The sequence below is a fragment of the Somniosus microcephalus genome, chromosome 27, assembly GCF_052327205.1.
Source record: "Somniosus microcephalus isolate GS21.2 chromosome 27, FLI_Smic_1.0, whole genome shotgun sequence".
Taxonomy (NCBI): Eukaryota; Metazoa; Chordata; class Chondrichthyes; order Squaliformes; family Somniosidae; genus Somniosus; species Somniosus microcephalus.
In genome coordinates, this window is record NC_141013.1 from 23,358,463 (window position 1) to 23,376,510 (window position 18,048).

At 44.9% G+C, this 18,048-nt stretch overlaps 1 protein-coding gene across 2 annotated transcripts in view; it reads left to right on the forward strand.

The window, feature by feature from the left end:
• Nucleotides 1–18,048, forward strand: part of myo1ea (myosin IEa) — a 148,607-nt gene that overhangs the window by 54,064 nt on the left and 76,495 nt on the right. For both annotated transcript variants that reach the window (XM_085968693.1, XM_085968694.1), the window contains exons 3-5: nt 10,772–10,861; nt 12,323–12,417; nt 17,290–17,377. In XM_085968693.1, coding sequence (XP_085824819.1) covers nt 10,772–10,861; nt 12,323–12,417; nt 17,290–17,377 — 273 coding nt within the window. The remainder of the gene's footprint in view (nt 1–10,771; nt 10,862–12,322; nt 12,418–17,289; nt 17,378–18,048) is intronic.

Genomic DNA, 18,048 nt, shown 5'->3' on the forward strand with positions numbered 1-18,048 from the left:
TCCCTCTTGATGCTAATATGTTCAAGTATATCACAGTCCCCTTGCCCAATTTCTATACCTACATCGTCTTTCTCCATAGTGAACACAGATGCAAAAAATTCATTTAAGACCCCGCCTACATCATCTGGCTCTACACACAGATTGCCACTTTGGTCCCTAATGGGCCCTACCCTTTCCCTGGTTATCCTCTTGCCCTTAATATACTTATAAAACATCTTAGGATTTTCCTTTATTTTGCTCACCAGTGTTATTTCATGGCCCCTCCTCGCTCTCCTAATTTCTTTTTTAAGTATGCCCCTGCACTTTTTATACTCCTCTAGGGCTTCCTCCATCCTTAGTCTTTTGTAACTGCCAAAAGCCCCCCTTTTTTTCCTAATGCATTTTTGTATATCCCTTGTCATCCACGGTTCCCTTTGCTTGTTGGTCCCGCCCTTGACCTTTACAGGAACATGTTGGCGTTGTACTCTCTCTATTTCCCTTCTGAAAGTCTCCCACTGTTTTGATGTGGATTTTCCTATAAGTAGCTGCTCCCAGTCCACTTTGGCCAGATCCTGCCTTATCATATTAAAATCGGCCTTCCCCCAATTTAGAACCCTTATTTCCGGGCCGTCTTTGTCTTTTCCCATGACCACCTTAAATCTCACCGAATTATGGTCACTGTCGCCAAAATGCTCTACTGACACTTCCACCACTTGCCCGGCTACATTCCCTAGAATTAGGTCCAGTACCGCCCCCTCTCTTGTAGGACTTTCTACATGTTGGCTCAAAAAGCTCTCCTGGATGCACTTTAAGAATTCTGCACCCTCTAAGCCTTTCACACTCTGACTATCCCAATTTATATTGGGGAAGTTGAAATCCCCCACTATTATTACCCTATTATTTTCGCACTTCTCTGAGATTTGCCTACATATCTGTTCCTCTATCTCCCCCTGACTGTTTGGGGGCCTATAGTACACTCCCAGCAAAGTGCTTGCCCCCTTTTTGTTTTTAAGTTCTACCCATATGGCCTCATTAGAGGAACCCGCTAATATATCGTCCCTCCTTACAGCAGTAATTGACTCCTTAATTAATATTGCAACACCCCCTCCCCTTTTACACCCCCCTCTGTCTCGCCTGAAGATTCTATACCCCGGAATATTGAGCTGCCAGTCCTGACCCTCCCTCAACCATGTCTCCGTGATAGCAACAATATCGTACTCCCATGTGTTCAACAACAACTTCAGTTCATCCACCTTATTTGCAAGACTCCTTGCATTAAAATAAATGCCTTCCAGCCCTGCCATATTCCCTTTTGCCTTCACATATTTGCTCTGCCTTCCCAGCTGACTTGTTTTTTCCTCCGTATTTGGCTGTAAGTCACCCCCTACTATAGCTCCACTCTGTATCCCATCCCCCTGCCAAGTTAGTTTAAACCCCCCCCAGCAGTGCTAGCAAACCTCCCCGCAAGGATATTGGTTCCCCTCTGGTTCAGGTGTAAACCGTCCGACTTGTACAAGTCCCACCTTTCCCAGAAGCAGACCCAGTGATCCAGGAAGCTAAAGCCCTCCCTCCTGCACCATCCCTTTAGCCACGCATTCATCTGTTCTATCTTCCTATTTCTATACTCACTAGCACGTGGCACCGGGAGTAATCCAGAGATTACAACCTTTGAGGTCCTGCTCTTTAATCTTCTACCCAGCTCCCTAAATTCTTGCTGCAGGACCTCATCCCTCTTTTTACCTATGTCGTTGGTACCAATGTGGACCACGACCTCTGGCTGTTCACCCTCCCCCTCCAGAATGCCCTGCAGCCGCTCAGTGACATCCTTGACCCTGGCACCAGGGAGGCAACAAACCATCCTGGATTCATGTCTACGGCCACAGAAACGCCTATCTGTTCCCCTTACTATAGAATCCCCTACCACTATTGCTCTCCCACTCTTTTTCCTCCCTTCCTGGGCAGCAGGAGCACCCCCAGTGCCAGGAAGTTGGCTGCTGCTGCCTTCCCCTGGTGAGTCATCCCCCTCAACAGTATCCAAATCGGTATACCTGTTTGAGAGGGGAATGGTCACAGGGGTCTCCTGCACTACCTGCCTGCTTCTATTGCTCCGCCTGGTGGTCACCCATTTCCTTTCTTCCTGTGCAGCCCTTGCCTGCGGTGTGACCAACTCACTAAACGTGCTATCCACAACCCTCTCAGCACCGTGAATGCTCAACAACCCATCCACCCGCAGCTCCAGCGCCTCAATGCGGTCTGCTAGTAGCTGCAGCTGGATGCATTTCCGGCACACGTGGTCATCAGGGGCACCGGGGTCCCTGAATTCCCACATAGAGCAAGAGGAGCATATCACGGGGCTGGGCTCACCTGGCATGACTTACCCTTTAATTAATTTAAATTAATTTACTATCACCAATTAAAGATATCTCTAAGGCGCTTGTATAGTCTACCAACAGTCCCTGCTACACCAGAAACGACCCTAGTAACTATAAACTACAGAGTTAAAGTTTAAAAAAAAAAGAAATACTCACCAACCAATCACTTACCTGCTCCCTGGTGACATCACACACTGATTACTTTTTACCTCTCTCCTCGCTGCTGAGTTGGTGTGCCTCGCTGCTCCCTCTGGTCGGGCCTCGTTGGTGGAGCCGGTTTTTATACCTGGCTCCGCCTCACCTCGCCTCGCTGCTCCCTCTGGTCGGGCCTCGTTGGTGGAGCCGGTTTTTATACCGGGCTCCACCTCACCTCGCCTCGCTGCTCCCTCTGGTCGGGCCTCGTTGGTGGAGCCGGTTTTTATACCGGGCTCCGCCTCACCTCGCCTCGCTGCTCCCTCTGGTCGGGCCTCGTTGGTGGAGCCGGTTTTTATACCGGGCTCCGCCTCACCTCTCATCGCTGCTCCCTCTGGATCATCAAGATAAGTGTGGATGATGAAGACCATTTGGTCTGTCTTAATTTATCCATTCAGAATACCAACAGTCCCCTCCTCATGATGTCCAACTGAGTCTTAAATGGTTCCATGTTGTCTCGCTGTAAACTGGAATGGACCCTACAGGTACAAAATGGGCATTTACACTTCATTGGCTGTAAAGCTCTTTGGGATGTCCTGAGGTTGTGAAAGGTGCTACATAAATGCAAGTCTTTCTTTTACTTGCTGATATAGGATGGTATGTGGATTATGGCGTTCTCCACTCAGACACAGCTCACTGGACTATGGACTGTGATGATGCGCCCTGCCGTTTTGAACTTGGTTTTTCGCTCCTTGTTTTTGGTCCCCACACCACATACCAATCCCTGGTTTAAAAGTGCAGGCTGCTGATCTACCCCAGGCCTCTATCAATAGTACAATAGCAAAACACTCTATTGATCGTGTTCCTGAACTGGTTGCTAAGGGATGGCGGGAGGTGCACACTGTAGGACTACAAAACCTGCTGTTTTCACACTGTGCCTGTGGAAATCGGCTCCGCACAATGGCTGCAGGAAGATGTGTGCAATGTGCACAATTAAATGCAAATTTATTTCGATGTCTTGGCAGTGGGAGGGGAAAATCAATCCAAGGCATTTAGAGGGTACTCCAAAACACTGCCATTTTGTTTTTTTAACTCTAATTCAGTGGCTAGGAAATGGCACATATGGTAATACCTGCAAGGCTGATGTCTGCCTGAGTTCGAGAGGGTAAGCTAAGAATGGAGCAACAGTCAGAGTGGGGGGTGCAAGGTCACAGTATTGGAGCAATGGTCAGGGTAAGAGTGTAAGGTCACAGTATTGAGGTATGGTCAGGGTAGGAGTGTAAGGTCACAGTATTGAGGTATAGCCAGGGTTAGGGGTGTCAAGTCACAGTATTGAGATATGGTACAGATTTTCTGGTCTCTGTACAAGGTTGAATTTGCTAACTAAACTTCAGCTTCTGTTTTTATTTTTCTCATTTTCAGCAGCCGTCGTCGTACGTGTCTTCACACTGTTCCCTTTGGGGAACTGTATGAAGTGGTGGAAGGATTTTGGGCCGCGATTAACGCTCCTTCTGTGACTGTAACCATCTTCGTACCAGCCATTAGGGTGGTTAGTCCTATGGCGGGAGGGTTTTACGGGCTCCCACAACCCATACGGGGGGGGGGGGGGCCCCCACCCACACCCATGGATGCAAGTATCCCGCTGGATGTCAACCCAGAATTTAGAGCCGGAGCTCCGACTCCACTTGCCAGGACTGTCTGGAGCGGGGTTCGAAACCCTACGCCTTCTGGCCCAGCGGCGGGGATGCTACCGCTACGCCAAAGGCCCACTCCATTTTCAGCAGTATTAGTGTAAGTTAGAGATATGTACAGGGATTCCTGTCTGAAGGCCAGCAGTGTCTTCTTTCAGTTAAAAGTGACTGTGGTCATGAAAGGGGAGAGCACGCAGTCTGTGAATGGAACTGGACGACGCAAGCTTGTGGGGGGGATGTCAATTTTAAATCATTTTACCTCTCGTGAAAGTTCAGTTATTTGCTTAAAATGCTTCCATTCAGCAAGTGTTGTCCTAATTGGCCTAAAGATTTTAATTCTTTCAAAGACCCAGAGATTAAGAAGCATTCCTCTTTTGCTGAGTTGAGTTAACCGAGCAAGTCCATGGTCCACTTGTTTGCTGACTGTCTGTTAAATAGCCCCATGTTGGCTACTATTTGATTGGTTTATTTATTTTATGTAAGCATTGATAAGCTTGCGCGCTGAATGGGCTGGCAGACTGAGAATAAAGGCAGGGGCACGTGAAATGTCGACCGGCTGTGTCACTGCTGCCAGGGATTACAGCAGATGCCGCTGACAGTGAGCATTGTTTGTGAGCTGGCTGAGTTTTCACCGCACAAACCAAACACAGTCGTTTCTGAAAGGGGCCCGGAATAGTCTTTAATGTTTGTATCTAAACAGATTTTAAGTAAACAATCTGGGAATTTCATTGACCCACCCACCAATGTTCCCTTTAAGCCGTGGGGCCGCGCAGCGCTCCAGGTGTCCCGCGCAGCTGGTGAGCCAGCTTTTAAATTGAAAGAGAACCCCGAATGCGCAAACTTTTAAAGGGGCCGCTCGATCCAAAAAAAATTACAGGGAACATTGCCGGCCATGTGATGCCATTCATTGCATTACATCACTTCCTGTTCTTTGGAAGACATTTCACAGCATTAATATTTGTGTTGTTCCCCCTCGTTTCCTCTCCTTCTGAAGGTGCTGGCTACAGCTGCACAGGTGGCAGCAGCATTGCTATTACATAGAAACAGAAGATCGGAGCAGGAGTAGGCCATTCGGCCCCTCGAGCCTGTTCTGCCATTTAATGAGATCATGTCTGATCATCCAAATTCAGTACCCTGTCCCTGCTTTCTCCCCATATCCCTTGATCCCTTTAGCCTTAAGAAATATATCTAACTCCTTCTTGAATACATTTAATGAATTGGCCTCAACTGCCTTCTGTGGTAGAGAATTCCATAGGTTCACCACTCTCTGGGTGAAGAAATTCCTCCTCATCTCTGTCCTAAATGGCTTACTCCTTATCCTTAGACTGACCCCTGGTTCCGGACTCGCCTGCCATCGGGAACATCCTTCCTGCATCTAGTCTGTCTAGTCCTGTTAAAATTTTATAAGTTTCAATGAGATCCCCTCTCATTCTTCTAAACTCTAGCGAATACAAGCCCAATCAACCCAATCTCTCTTCATACATCATTCCTGCCATCCCAGGTATCAGTCTGGTGAATCTTCGCTGCACTCCTTCCATGGCAAGAACATCCTTCCTCAGATAAGGCGACCAAAACTGCACACAATACCAAGGTGTGGTCTCACCAAGGCCCTGTACAACTGCAGCAAGACATCCTTGCTCCTGTACTCGAATCCTCTTGCTATGAAGGCCAACATAACATTTGCCTTCTTAACCGCCTGCTGCACCTGCATGCTTACCTTCAGCAACTGGTGCACAAGGACACCCAGGTCTCGTTGCACTTCCCTATTCTTCATGTATGAGTCTAGACAGTGATTGTTGCTCGACTATTCACCCATGGAGGTCATCGCCTCCGTGCGGAGTCTGTTCTTGCCCAACGTCCAGTCGTAGGAACTTTGGATATAGAAGAGGAACGGGAACCTCCCACTCTCTCCCCCCACCCCCCACTCCCCCAGTTCCCTCATCCAGGAGATCCAAGACTTGCCTGTCGTCCCAGCCCAAGATCAACTAACTCCGCAGTGAGCGGGGATCAAACCTGGGAACGTCTGGTCTATTTGCCTTAGTACCACAGTCTACAGTGCATTTACACACTGAGCCATTCGAGGGGTCCTTATAATTTTTTTTAGACCTTTTGCTGGAAGGCATTGGTGTCCGTACCACCGTGTGGTACAGTGCAGCATTAGACCCGTGACTGCCCTCCCAACTCTCTCCCAAACCTGAAGTCAGTGGGTGAATCAAACTGGGTCGCCCCTGTGCACCGCACCTGATGGCCAGTACAGAATGGCGTGGGCAAGCATCACCTGGCCACCCTATTAGTTGGGGAATGGTTCATTTATCCCTCAAGCTACATCACTTTATAAAAAAATAAATAAAGATAATAAAGATCTGGTCATTGCTGTTTGCGGGAGCTTGCTGTGCGCAAAATAGCTGCCATGTTTCCTACATTACAACAGTGACTACATTTCGAAGTACTTCATTGGCTGTAAAGCGCTTTGGGACATCTTGAGGACGTGAAAAGCTCTATAATAAATGCAAGTCTTTTTTGTCTGGAGAACTCTGTGGGGAAAAAGACATCAAAAAGCAGCGATGCCACGGTCTTCTACACGTAAGGGGTCATTTTGCGAGGCAAGGCTGTTTGGTGTGAGCACAGGTCGGAGATGGCCCGACAACACTGCAGGCCAACTCTGGAATAGCTCCAAAAGCAGAGCCTCGCGAAAGGACCCCTACATTCCGGCCTCCACCTAGATTAACATTTAATTGGGAGCCTCGTGCTAATATTAGCAAACTGACTCTCTTGACAGGTTCATGGAACAAGGCTGTAATCATTTACAGAGGTACTGGACTTGGAAAACATAGGAGCTTTTTTCATGAAACCGTTTTGTACTGAATTATTCTGCAGACCAGTTTTGAGACTATTTATAAAGGGGGAAAAAAAAAAGCTGTTTCCTCTAAATTGCAATGGTGTAATTTCAGAGGTAGAGTTCCTGGCTGGCAGAATAGTTACATTGGAATAGAATCAGTCTCAAACTGTGTTATTAGACTATTTTAGAAAAAGAGTCCTTCTTCTTGAATATGCTTTTTAATATCACTGTGACTTTGTATTTTGCTCTAAATGCCTTTTCCCTAATTACTAAGGGCTCAGTAAACTGATGACAACTTTGAAGCTACTTTGGAAATGACACTGAAATAGTGTTTATACCATGCACTCTTAATAAGCTTTGGGTTTGCATTCCTGAGCAGACTGGCACATATAGCGTTTGGTGCGGTATTGTAACCATTGTTAACTCTGAGATCCAGTTAGAATACTGTGTGCAGTATTTGGCTCCACACTATAGCTCGGATATGGAGGCCTTCGAGAGGGGACAGCAAAAATTCACTAGGATGCTGCCCGGTATGATGATGTACAAATACGAAGAAACACGTGGGAAAAATTGGGCCTTTTCTCGTTCAAACAATGGGACGATATGCTAGAAGTGTTTAAAATGATGAAAGGACGGGATTGGGATGGGATAGAAGCAGGCCATTTCCAGTAGTTGAGGGGTGACGTTTGAAGGGCCTCAGATGCAGGATGGGCCTCAGATTCAGGATTAAAGAGATTTAGAACAGAGGGCAGGAGAAGCTGTGAGTTCTGAGGCGGTTGCATTCACTAATTAGTGGGTTAACGGTTGAAGCAGAAACAATGTCAATATTAAAGATTGGATTGATTAGGTGGATGAAGGAATAGTTTTTTTCGTTTATGGGATGTGGGCGTCGCTGGCAAGGCCAGCATTTATTGCCCATCCCTAGTTGCCCTTGAGAAGGTGGTGGTGAGCCTTCTTGAACCGCTGCAGTCCGCGTGGTGAAGGAATATGGAAATAAGGCAGGTAAATGTGGGTATATTCAAGACTGAGAGCGATAGATTGTTGGCCACTAAGGGAATCCAGGGATATGAGGATAGGGCGGGAAAGTGGAGTTGAGGTAGAAGATCACCCGTGATCTTAGTGAATGATGGAGCAAACTCGAGGGGCCACATGGCCTACTCCTGCTCCTATATCTTATGTTCTTATTAGTGTGGAGGTTAAATGCCGACACGGTCTGTTGGGCTTGATGGCCTGTTTCTGTGTAACCTCTATATATTTCTGCCAGAGTTGGCAGTTATTTGGGAATGCTTTGTTAACCCTCACTGGGGGTGAGGGGTGAGGGGGGTGGGGGGGTTGGTTGTGTTTTCTAGTTAAAAATAATGATTTGCTTCAATTAAAGCTCTTAAGTCTGGAGGAAATGTTACTGTTCTCGTTGAATAGAGTAAGTTGTACTGGTATTAAGATAACATTCCGAATATAAATAGTTTATAGAAATCCTGCTAATCCTAAAATTAGATTACAGCCATTAACTCTTTCCCTGTGTATATACTGTGTATTTAGTTTAATTGTTGATGGTAATATTCGGAAAGTGTTATAAGTTTTCTTTAGGTGGGGGTTTTGTGACCATTTATTATAATTGCTGTTTGAATTGTGCCCCTGACCAACTAATAATAATAATAATAATTCAATTTTATTTGTCATATATGCAGCAGACGTGTGTACTGCACAATGAAATGTTGATTTTTACGAGTCCTCCCAACATTGGAATAAATATGGCATAGCAATGATAAAAATACTAATAGAAATACAGTAATAATAAATAAAACAACAGTAATAAATAATAATAAATTATTCATTCATGAGTCTTATGGCCTGGGGATAGAAGCTGTTTCAAAACCTGTTGGTACGAGACCGTATGCTTCGGTATCTCTTGACTAGTAGCCTCCGACAGCTCCTTGCTCTGATCTTGTACCTCATCTGCTGCCAACCAGCTTCATATTGAATTGTTGCCAAATGAGCTCCCAGTGTGGATGACCAGATTCCTCTTAACGAGGCCACAACCACCATATAAAATAACTCATCAGCCTTCATCGAAAGGAAGAAAACACTTTTTTTAATCTAGGGGACAAAGTCAACTCCAGTTTCTAAGGTTACTCTGTTGGAATTTCCCCTCTCTAATGTAAATACCGGACTCCTCCCTCTGTTCAGCTAATTCAGTGTCTGAGTACATCCCATCTTGAGCAGGTCATAGTCATAGAGTTATACAGCACAGAAAGGGGCCCTTCGGCCCATCGTGTCCGCGCCGGCCATCAAGCCCTGTCTATTCTAATCCCATTTTCCAGCACTTGGTCCGTAGCCTTGTATGCTATGGCGTTTCAAGTGCTCATCTAAATGCTTCTTGAATGTTGTGAGGGTTCCTGCCTCTACCACCCTTTCAGGCAGTGAGTTCCAGATTCCAACCATCCTCTGGCTGAAAAAGTTTTTCCTCAAATCCTCTCTAAACCTCCTGCCCCTTACCTTGAAACTATGCCCCCTGGTTATTGACCCCTCTACTAAGGGGAAAAGTTCCTTTCTATCTACCCTATCTATGCCCCTCATAATTTTGTATACCTCAATCAGGCCCCCCCTCAGCCTTCTCTGCTCTAAGGAAAACAACCCCAGCCTGTCCAGTCTCTCTTCTTAGCTGAAGTGCTCCAGCCCAGGTAACATCCTGGTGAATCTCCTCTGCACCCTCCAATACAATCACATCCTTCCTATAGTGTGGTGACCAGAACTGCACACAGTATTCCAGTTGTGGCCTAACTAGTGTTTTGTACAGCTCCATCATAACCTCCCTGCTCTTATACTCTATGTCTCAGCTAATGAAGGCAAGTATCCCATATGCCTTTTTAACCACCTTATCTACAATAACCACAGCTGACAGTGGATGTGGAACAGACCTCTGGCAACATCATTTCATGCAGAGATGCTTTAAATCCTTGAAAAAGAAATTGGATAAGTATTTGGTTAGGAATGGAATTCAGATTGTAGAGAAGCATGAAATTCCCAGCTGGATTTACTGCTCCATCCAATTCAGCACCTTAAATTTACAGAAGGTCGTTTTGGTGTCTCCTCAATCAGCCTGTGGCTCAGTGGGTAGCACCCTCGCCTCTGAAGGTTGTGGGTTCAAGTCCCACTCCAGGGACTTGAGCACAAAATCCTTGGCTGACGCTCCCAGTGCAGTACTGAAGGAGTGCTGCACTGTCGGAGGTGCCATCTTTTGGATGAGACGTTAAACCATTGCCCTGTCTGCCCCCTCGGGTGGACGTAAAAGATCGCGTGGCACTATATCGAAGAGGAGCAGGGGAATTCTCCCCAGTGTCCTGGCCAATATTTATCCTTCAATCAACATCACTAAAAACAGATTATCTGGTCACATTGCTGTTTGTGGGAGCTTGCTGTGCGCAAATTGGCTGCTGCGTTTCCTACATTGCAATATCGTGATTACACTTCAAAAGTGCTTCATTGGCTGTAAAGCGCTTTGGGACATCCTGAGGTTGTGAAAGACGCTATATAAATGCAAGTCTTTTTTCTTTCATTAATAAATATTGAACTAAGAAACTGTCATAAACTTCAGGTTATCCAAGCTGATGCCTTTCGTTCCCAGGCTTGGAAAAGATCTTTGTTCCCCCTTCTGTCTTGCTGACATGTGCCTGGCATTATGCATGGAGGCTATTTCCAGATTGATTTTAATATCTTGTTTGACACTAATACGTGGGACCTTAACCAGGACTGTGCAGACATATATTGGGCCTGTGCTTATCTCTGTGAACCCGTTCAAACAAATGCCATACTTTGGAGAGAAGGAAATCGAAATGTATCAGGGAGCAGTGAGTATACTACACTTGGTGATGCTGTGAAAATGTGAGATTTCTAAAAAAATTAAAAATAACATGGGCAGACCTCACCCGACCGCTCAGTTGATAGATGTACCACCCGTTGTGGTAGTGACCCACACTGGCCAGCAAGATCCCAGGATCAGAGCCTAATTGGGGCTGTACTAAATACGCCACAATTTGCTGTGGCTCTCCTGCGGCTGGGAGGGGGCGGTGTGGAAGGGGGGAAATCAGCCACCGTTCCTGCTCCTGATCACTCTCCAATGACCTGTGTTGGAAAGTGGATGCACGTGGACATGGGGTGGGGAGATTTCTGCTGTTCGTGGTGAAATTGTTAGCACATTCTTTATGCGTGGTTATGCTTTTATCATAAATAGCGGAACTCTTCCACCCAGTAGTGAGGATGGGATCGGCCTCAACTGTATGCCCCACGTGGTTGAATAGCCACCGACATTCTCTGTTTAGCCTCACCCATGAAGAATAATTACTTGAGTGAGATAAGAGCGAGGGCTGTCCATACCAATCAAGCCATACTCCAGCAGAAGGAGAGGAAAAGAGGATGAGGGGAAATAAATAAATAAAAGTAGAATGCATTTATAAAAAATAAAAAAAAAATTCCAATCCTGTCTGGGAAGAGGGTAAAAATAGTTCCACCCAAAATATAAGAGAAAAATGTCTATACACAAGACTAACTTTCTAGTTCTTCACATGTTACTTCAATTACCAAAGTTAAAAAATTACTGGTCTCTTTCTTTTTTGACCTTAATGCCATATATGTTGGGATGAGTTTGATAATGAAAGAACATCTCGGGATAAATACTTAAAGGAGAAAATTGCAGACCGATGGGGAAAGAGCAGGGGAGTGGGACTAATTGGATCGCTCTTTCAAAGAGCCGGCACAGGCACGATGGGCTGAATGGCCTCCTTGGCTATATCATCTTATGACTCTGACTACATTTTAAAGTTTTTTTGTGACTCTTTAAAGTAAATAAGGAGTGTTGCATTCTAGTACATTATATACGTGGTATAATAAGCTGTTGTTTCTTTTAGAGGCAGACAATTAAATGGGCATTCAGGTCTTGGATATTAATGTGCTAATGTTTAACAGATCCATATGAAATTCCTCTCGCTGTTTTAGTGGAGGCATTAAAATGAATGGGTTAACGTCTTTTTAAATTAATGGCAAGGCTGCATTAAGAGACTGTGCCTTGTCTTTCCACAGTGCAATTCCAAGGCACTGGTGTTCCTGTCCTAGTAGATGTTTTAAGTACAAATCTACTTGTTTCTGGATCTCACTTTTCCACAACCCTGATGGTTAAAAAAAAAACCCTCATGGTATTCAACCCTTCCCACCACCTCCCCAAATTCAATTGTTGGTCACCTGATTCCATTTGGTTTAGTAACTCCGTTATCTCCATTCTTCCACTAACATTGCCTTGTTTCTTCACAATCCAGGCTCCATATGAAAACCCACCTCACATCTATGCTCTAGCAGATAACATGTTTCGGAACATGATTATCGATGGGGAAAATCAATGTGTCATCATCAGGTAATCAAACTTGTAGATGGTTTTTTTTGAAGCTGAGTGAAACACAATGGGGGGGAAATTCCTCCCATTCCCTTTGTTTTGTCTCCTACTGATTGGATCAGAAAAAATTATCGACAGGAGGATTCTAAAAATCTTTTACGGCCTTCCCCTTTAAATGACTCTGATGCTGCCATAACCCAGTCCTTAGAAGTTGCAACTGTTGCCTCAAAAAGCTTGGTTTCTTCACAGTCGAGTTTATTGCAGCAACATAATTGCTGTATTTTATGAGCTGCAGAGAATGAGTTTGCACTTTGCATTACATAGGAAATCAATAGTAATGAATAATCAATTAAAATGCCTTCCTGGTTACTTGGTTCCCATCACTAACACAAGAGAGCTATTTCAGTCCTTTTTGTATTTTCCTTTCCGTGGGTTTTGATTCATTATTCAAAGCATTAATTGCTGTGGTACCCCAGTGAGTTCAATAGTTTGCATTTGAATAGAACATCTCCCAAGTCTTCATTCTGGTTGAATCAAGTTGCTTTTAATACTAGAGCTGTACTGATTCCTGGAGATATGTGTCTGCCAGTGTTTACACTGCTACATCTGGCTCCTTTTTATACCGGCAGCAAAATTGCAGCCCCCATTGTGTTGAGTGTGCATGTCTTCCCTCACATTCTCTCAAACTCTGCAGGATGCAGTCAGTGATGGGAGGCAAGTTCCATTCTAATCCAGGACTGTTTTTACCCTGTTTACTGTCAATAATGAATGACACGCTTGGGCCTGCTTCCATACATCTGCGCAAAATGGCCCTGTGTGACACCGGAGAAATTGTGTGCTTGCTAATTATAATGACAATGTGTGCATTGTTCTGAGGTTTCAGGGAAGCTCATCCGTTGTAAGTTCACTTGAAATTGGAGCCCCCAACATTTTGAACGAGTCCCCAGTGGGACTTTCTCTCTTGAAACACTAAATTTCACGCATGGCCGTCGGAAATCGGTTTCAGTGTTTCGTATCTGTTGCCTGTGTTCGCGTGGATGTGTGCCAAACAATGAGTGTTAACTGAATGAGCTGTAAAATTCCACACTGTTGACTGGAGATGGAGGGGAAGTTGTGTGAGACACAATCACTGAACAACTGTGTGATCATTAATGATGTGGGGGCCGTAGGTATAAACTCTTGGAATTTAACCCTTAGCAAATCAGACTTTTTTTAATGCTCCCTTTGTCCTTGCTTTCACACTTAGATATTCAATAATATGAAAGAATACATTAGCATTAAATACTTTGAGGTTTAAAGGCATCACATCAGCTCTTAAACAACAACAATACACACTTGTATAGCACTGTTAGTGGAGAAAAATACCCCAAGGGACTTCACAGAGGGGTAATCTGACCATAATGGACACCTAACCAAAGAAGGAGATATTAGATGGGGTGATTAGACAGGATATACGGCACAGAAACAGGCCATTCAGCCCAACCAGTCCATGCCAGTGTTTATGCTCCACACGAGCCTCCTCCCGTCTTTCCTCATCTAAATCTATCAGCATAACCCTCTATTCGCTTCTCCCTCGTCTGCTTGTCCAGCCTCCCCTTAAATGCATCTATACTATTCGCTTCAACCACTCCCTGTGGTAGCGAGTTCCACATTCTCACCACTCTCTGGGTAAAGAAGTTTCTTCTGAATTTCCTATTTGATTTCTTGGTGACTATCTTATATTGATGGCCTCTAGTTATGCTCTTCCCCAGAAGTGGAAACATTCTAAAGGGAGGGGGACAGAACCTGATGAGCGGGAACCATTTACAGTGTCCGCTAACATGAGGGTCAGGAAGGGAAGTTGGGTGATCAGCAGCAACACAGACATGCATCAAGTTAGGAGAGCGTTTTATAAAAAAAAAGGACTATATTGTTAAAATGAAAGCCTGACAGAGTTCACATTGCTACCATTGCTGTGAGTATTGGGTTTCATATACACTTCAATCAGGTGCTACTTATTGTCAAATGACCCAAATAAATAGTGGTCACTGCTATCATTCCACCTGGGTCTTCCCTCCAACCTCCAAGATAATAGCATAAGAACATAAGAAATAGGAGCAGGAGTCGGCCATTCGGTCCTTCGAGCCTGCTCCGCCATTCAATGAGATCATGGCTGATCTTCTGCCTCAACTCCATTCACCGGCCCTATCGCCATATCCCTTGATGCCTTTACTAGTCAGAAATCTATTGACCTGTCTTGAATATACCCAATGACTGAGCCTCCACAGCCCTCTGCGGTAGAGAATTCCAAAGATTCACCACCCTCTGTGAAGAAATGTCTTCTCATCTCAGTCCTGAATGGCCTACCTTTTATCCTGAGGCTGTGGCCCCTGGTTCTAGATTCCCCAGCCAAGGGAAACATTCTCCCAGCATCCACCCTATCAAGCCCTGTAATAATTTCGTATGCTTCAATGAGATCCCCTCTCATTCTTCTGAATTCAAGCGAATACAGGCCTGGTTTACTCAATCTCTTCTCATACGACAGTCCTGCCATCCCAGGAATCAATCTCGTGAACCTTCATTGCACTCCCTCTATGGCAAGTATATAATTCCAGCACTTCCCATTTACACTAATCTTTCCATACATTTGTGCTTTGTTTTAACACGTAAATTCGTGATGCACAATTAATTTTCTGTCATGCTTGTTTTTCGGTTATGTAAACCCCCCTGCCTGCCTGCTCTACCCCAAAGCCAGCGAGTTTGTGCTTTTTTACATAGCATCTCTTAACTCATTCTGCAGATACCGTCGGTGCTGTGATCATGTTTTTTTCTTGTAGATGCAATAACGGACTGGTTGAAATGGAAACCGTTTGTCAGGGTTCTGATTACTGCACTAGGAAAGTTCTTTGGGTGTATTGGCGGAGGAGGGGGGGTGAGAACAGGAAGTCGGGTTCTGAAGCTCAGGATGTGATTAGTGGTGTTCAACCATCTCATTCAGGAACTCCTCTTATGCATGAGTTCGGAGCGGTGGAAGAATTTTTTAATTGTTTTATTTTTTATAAGAAACTGTTAAGTAAAACATGAAAAGGAAATCGCACCCAGCATTGTGAAGAATTGGCCATACATTTAGCAGCCTGTTTCTAAGTGTTGTCCTTCAGGCCATTAACAGAAGAATTGTTTGTGCAACAAATTCCAAACTTGCCGACATCCGCAGGAATAAAAACCGTCTAATCACAGCTCTGTTGTTTCATCAGATTATTAAGCAACCAAGAAGCAAAGAGCTTGCATTTATATCCGGCTTTAATCACGTCATTATACAACAAGTTATTATTTTTGAAGTATACCCACTACTATTATTTGGCAAACGCAGTTTTTCTTTATTGTTGTGTTGGCCAGAAACTTGAACACACCATAGCAAGGACCATTTCAAGGACACTAAAATCGCCCATTATCACAGCACCTATGGTATCTGTAGAATGAAGTAAGAAATGCCATTTAAAAAGACACTGAAATGGGCCTTTTCTTTGGTTTTGTTCCTAGAATTCTTTTGTGCTAGTAAGGAGGGTGACAGTTTTCAGCTCTGAAGCACCACCTCCCTCCCCAATCCACACGTCGCGATTAGTATTAAGCCACCTATGATCGGCTGATACATGGACTTACACTAGAGTGAGCTGTGACGTAAGAAAACTACTAGGCACTTGGTCTAAGCGTTAAACAAAGCTTTAATCAACTGTTTTACAACATGGAGGTCTAGTTGTGTCCTTCACTAGTTCCTGTTAAGAATGTCATGCGCAAGCTGGGCCCGTGCTCGAGTATTTATACTCTCCCTGGACAGTGCCACCCGTAGGCCACTCAGTATTATTTCATAAGTCTTTCTTTCATGAATGACTGATTCATGTCAAGCTGTCTATGATAACTTAACCTCTCCATCGAAACAAATGCCCAGCTTTACACAGTGTATTGTGTTGGCATCTATTTCCCCTCCCTCTCCTAATGTTGGCAATTCAAATATCATACAGCCATGGTACACAAACTCTTCATTTCTGTTTTGGAGTGTTGGAGTCTGCCTACACTATCTCTATCTTACAACAGATGTCAAGGGCTCCACAAGAGTACGTCATCAAGCTTAATCAGTGATGAGTTTTACTGCAGAAGTTCCTCGGAGTCCACATCACGGAAGACCTCTCCTGGTCCCTCAACACCACCTCTCTGGTGAAGAAGGCCCAGCAGCGCCTATATTTCCTAAGGAGGCTGAAGGGATGTAACCTGTCACCCCTGATCCTCTCTAACTTTTACCGCTGCACTATAGAGAGCATCCTGACAAACTGTATCACAGTATGGTATGGCAGCTGTAGCTACTATGACCGGAAAGCCCTGCAGCGGGTAGTCAAAACTGCCCAACGCATTACCGGCACCCGGCCACCGACCATAGAGCACATATACCAGAAACGCTGTCTACGGAGGTCACGGTCCATCATCAAAGACCCTACCCACCCCAGCCACAGTCTGTTCGCCCTCCTGCCATCTGGGAGACGCTATAGATGCATTCGCACCCGTACGACCAGATTTAGGAACAGCTTCTTTCCCAGGGCTGTCATCCTACTGAACTCCACAAATAAACTCTAAAGCCTGCACATCTGCCAATGCACTTTATTATGGTTATGTTTATGTTAATATACTACAAGCCAAATGTATGTTGAATGTTTAAATGTCTTAATCCAAATGTACACTCTTGGGAGCTGCAAGCCTACATTTCGTTGTACTGCACTTGTGCACTAACAATGACAATAAAAGTTGATTTGATTTGATTTGAGAAGCAATGATGGATTCTGTTGCCCAGTACAGACAGACCAACACACGAGTATGTTATCGTGTGTTACAGATTTCCATTTATTGTTTTTTTTTCTCTTCCAGTGGTGAAAGTGGGGCTGGAAAGACGGTGGCTGCAAAATACATCATGGGTTATGTTTCCCGAGTCTCTGGAGGTGGTCCCAAAGTACAGGTAAAGTCGCATGGTGTCGGAGCGAAACCTGCATTATTTAAAGGTTTTGTGCATGTGGAGAAAATACAAGCTTGTCCAATATGCGGCTGTGCTGTAGTGTGCAGTTCACCCAGAAGTTGATCTGGTTGGTGTTGATCAACAGAGCTTTGGTGGGAGGCCAGATAATGGTAACTTGTTTAGAAGTTCTTGGTGTTTGAACCCATCAAAGACTTTGGCGATGTCCAAGGTAACAACCAATAATTCCAAAATGTTGAAGAACAAGAGTCCCAGGGGTGCCCAGCTGCACCTGGCTTGACCGTGCTGGGGTTAGTTCCTTCACCTACTGTGGTATCATGACATAACAACAGAAAATGCTGGAAATACTCAGCAGGCCAGGCAGCATCCGTGGAGAGAGAAACAGAGTTAACGTTTCAGGTCTGGGACCCTTCATCAGAACTGGAAAAAGCTGGAGATGTAACAGATATTAAGCAGGTGCAGAGACAGGGGGTGGGGTGGGGGGGGGGGGGTTAGGAGGAGAGGAAGAAATAGAAAGAACATCCTGTACTTTTGTAAGAGGCAGGAAAGATAAAATGTTGCAAATGGGAATGGCAAAAATCATACTGCATGAAAAATGGGGGCAGGGATAATTATCTGAAATTGTTGAACTCAATGAGTCCAGCAGGCTGCAAAGT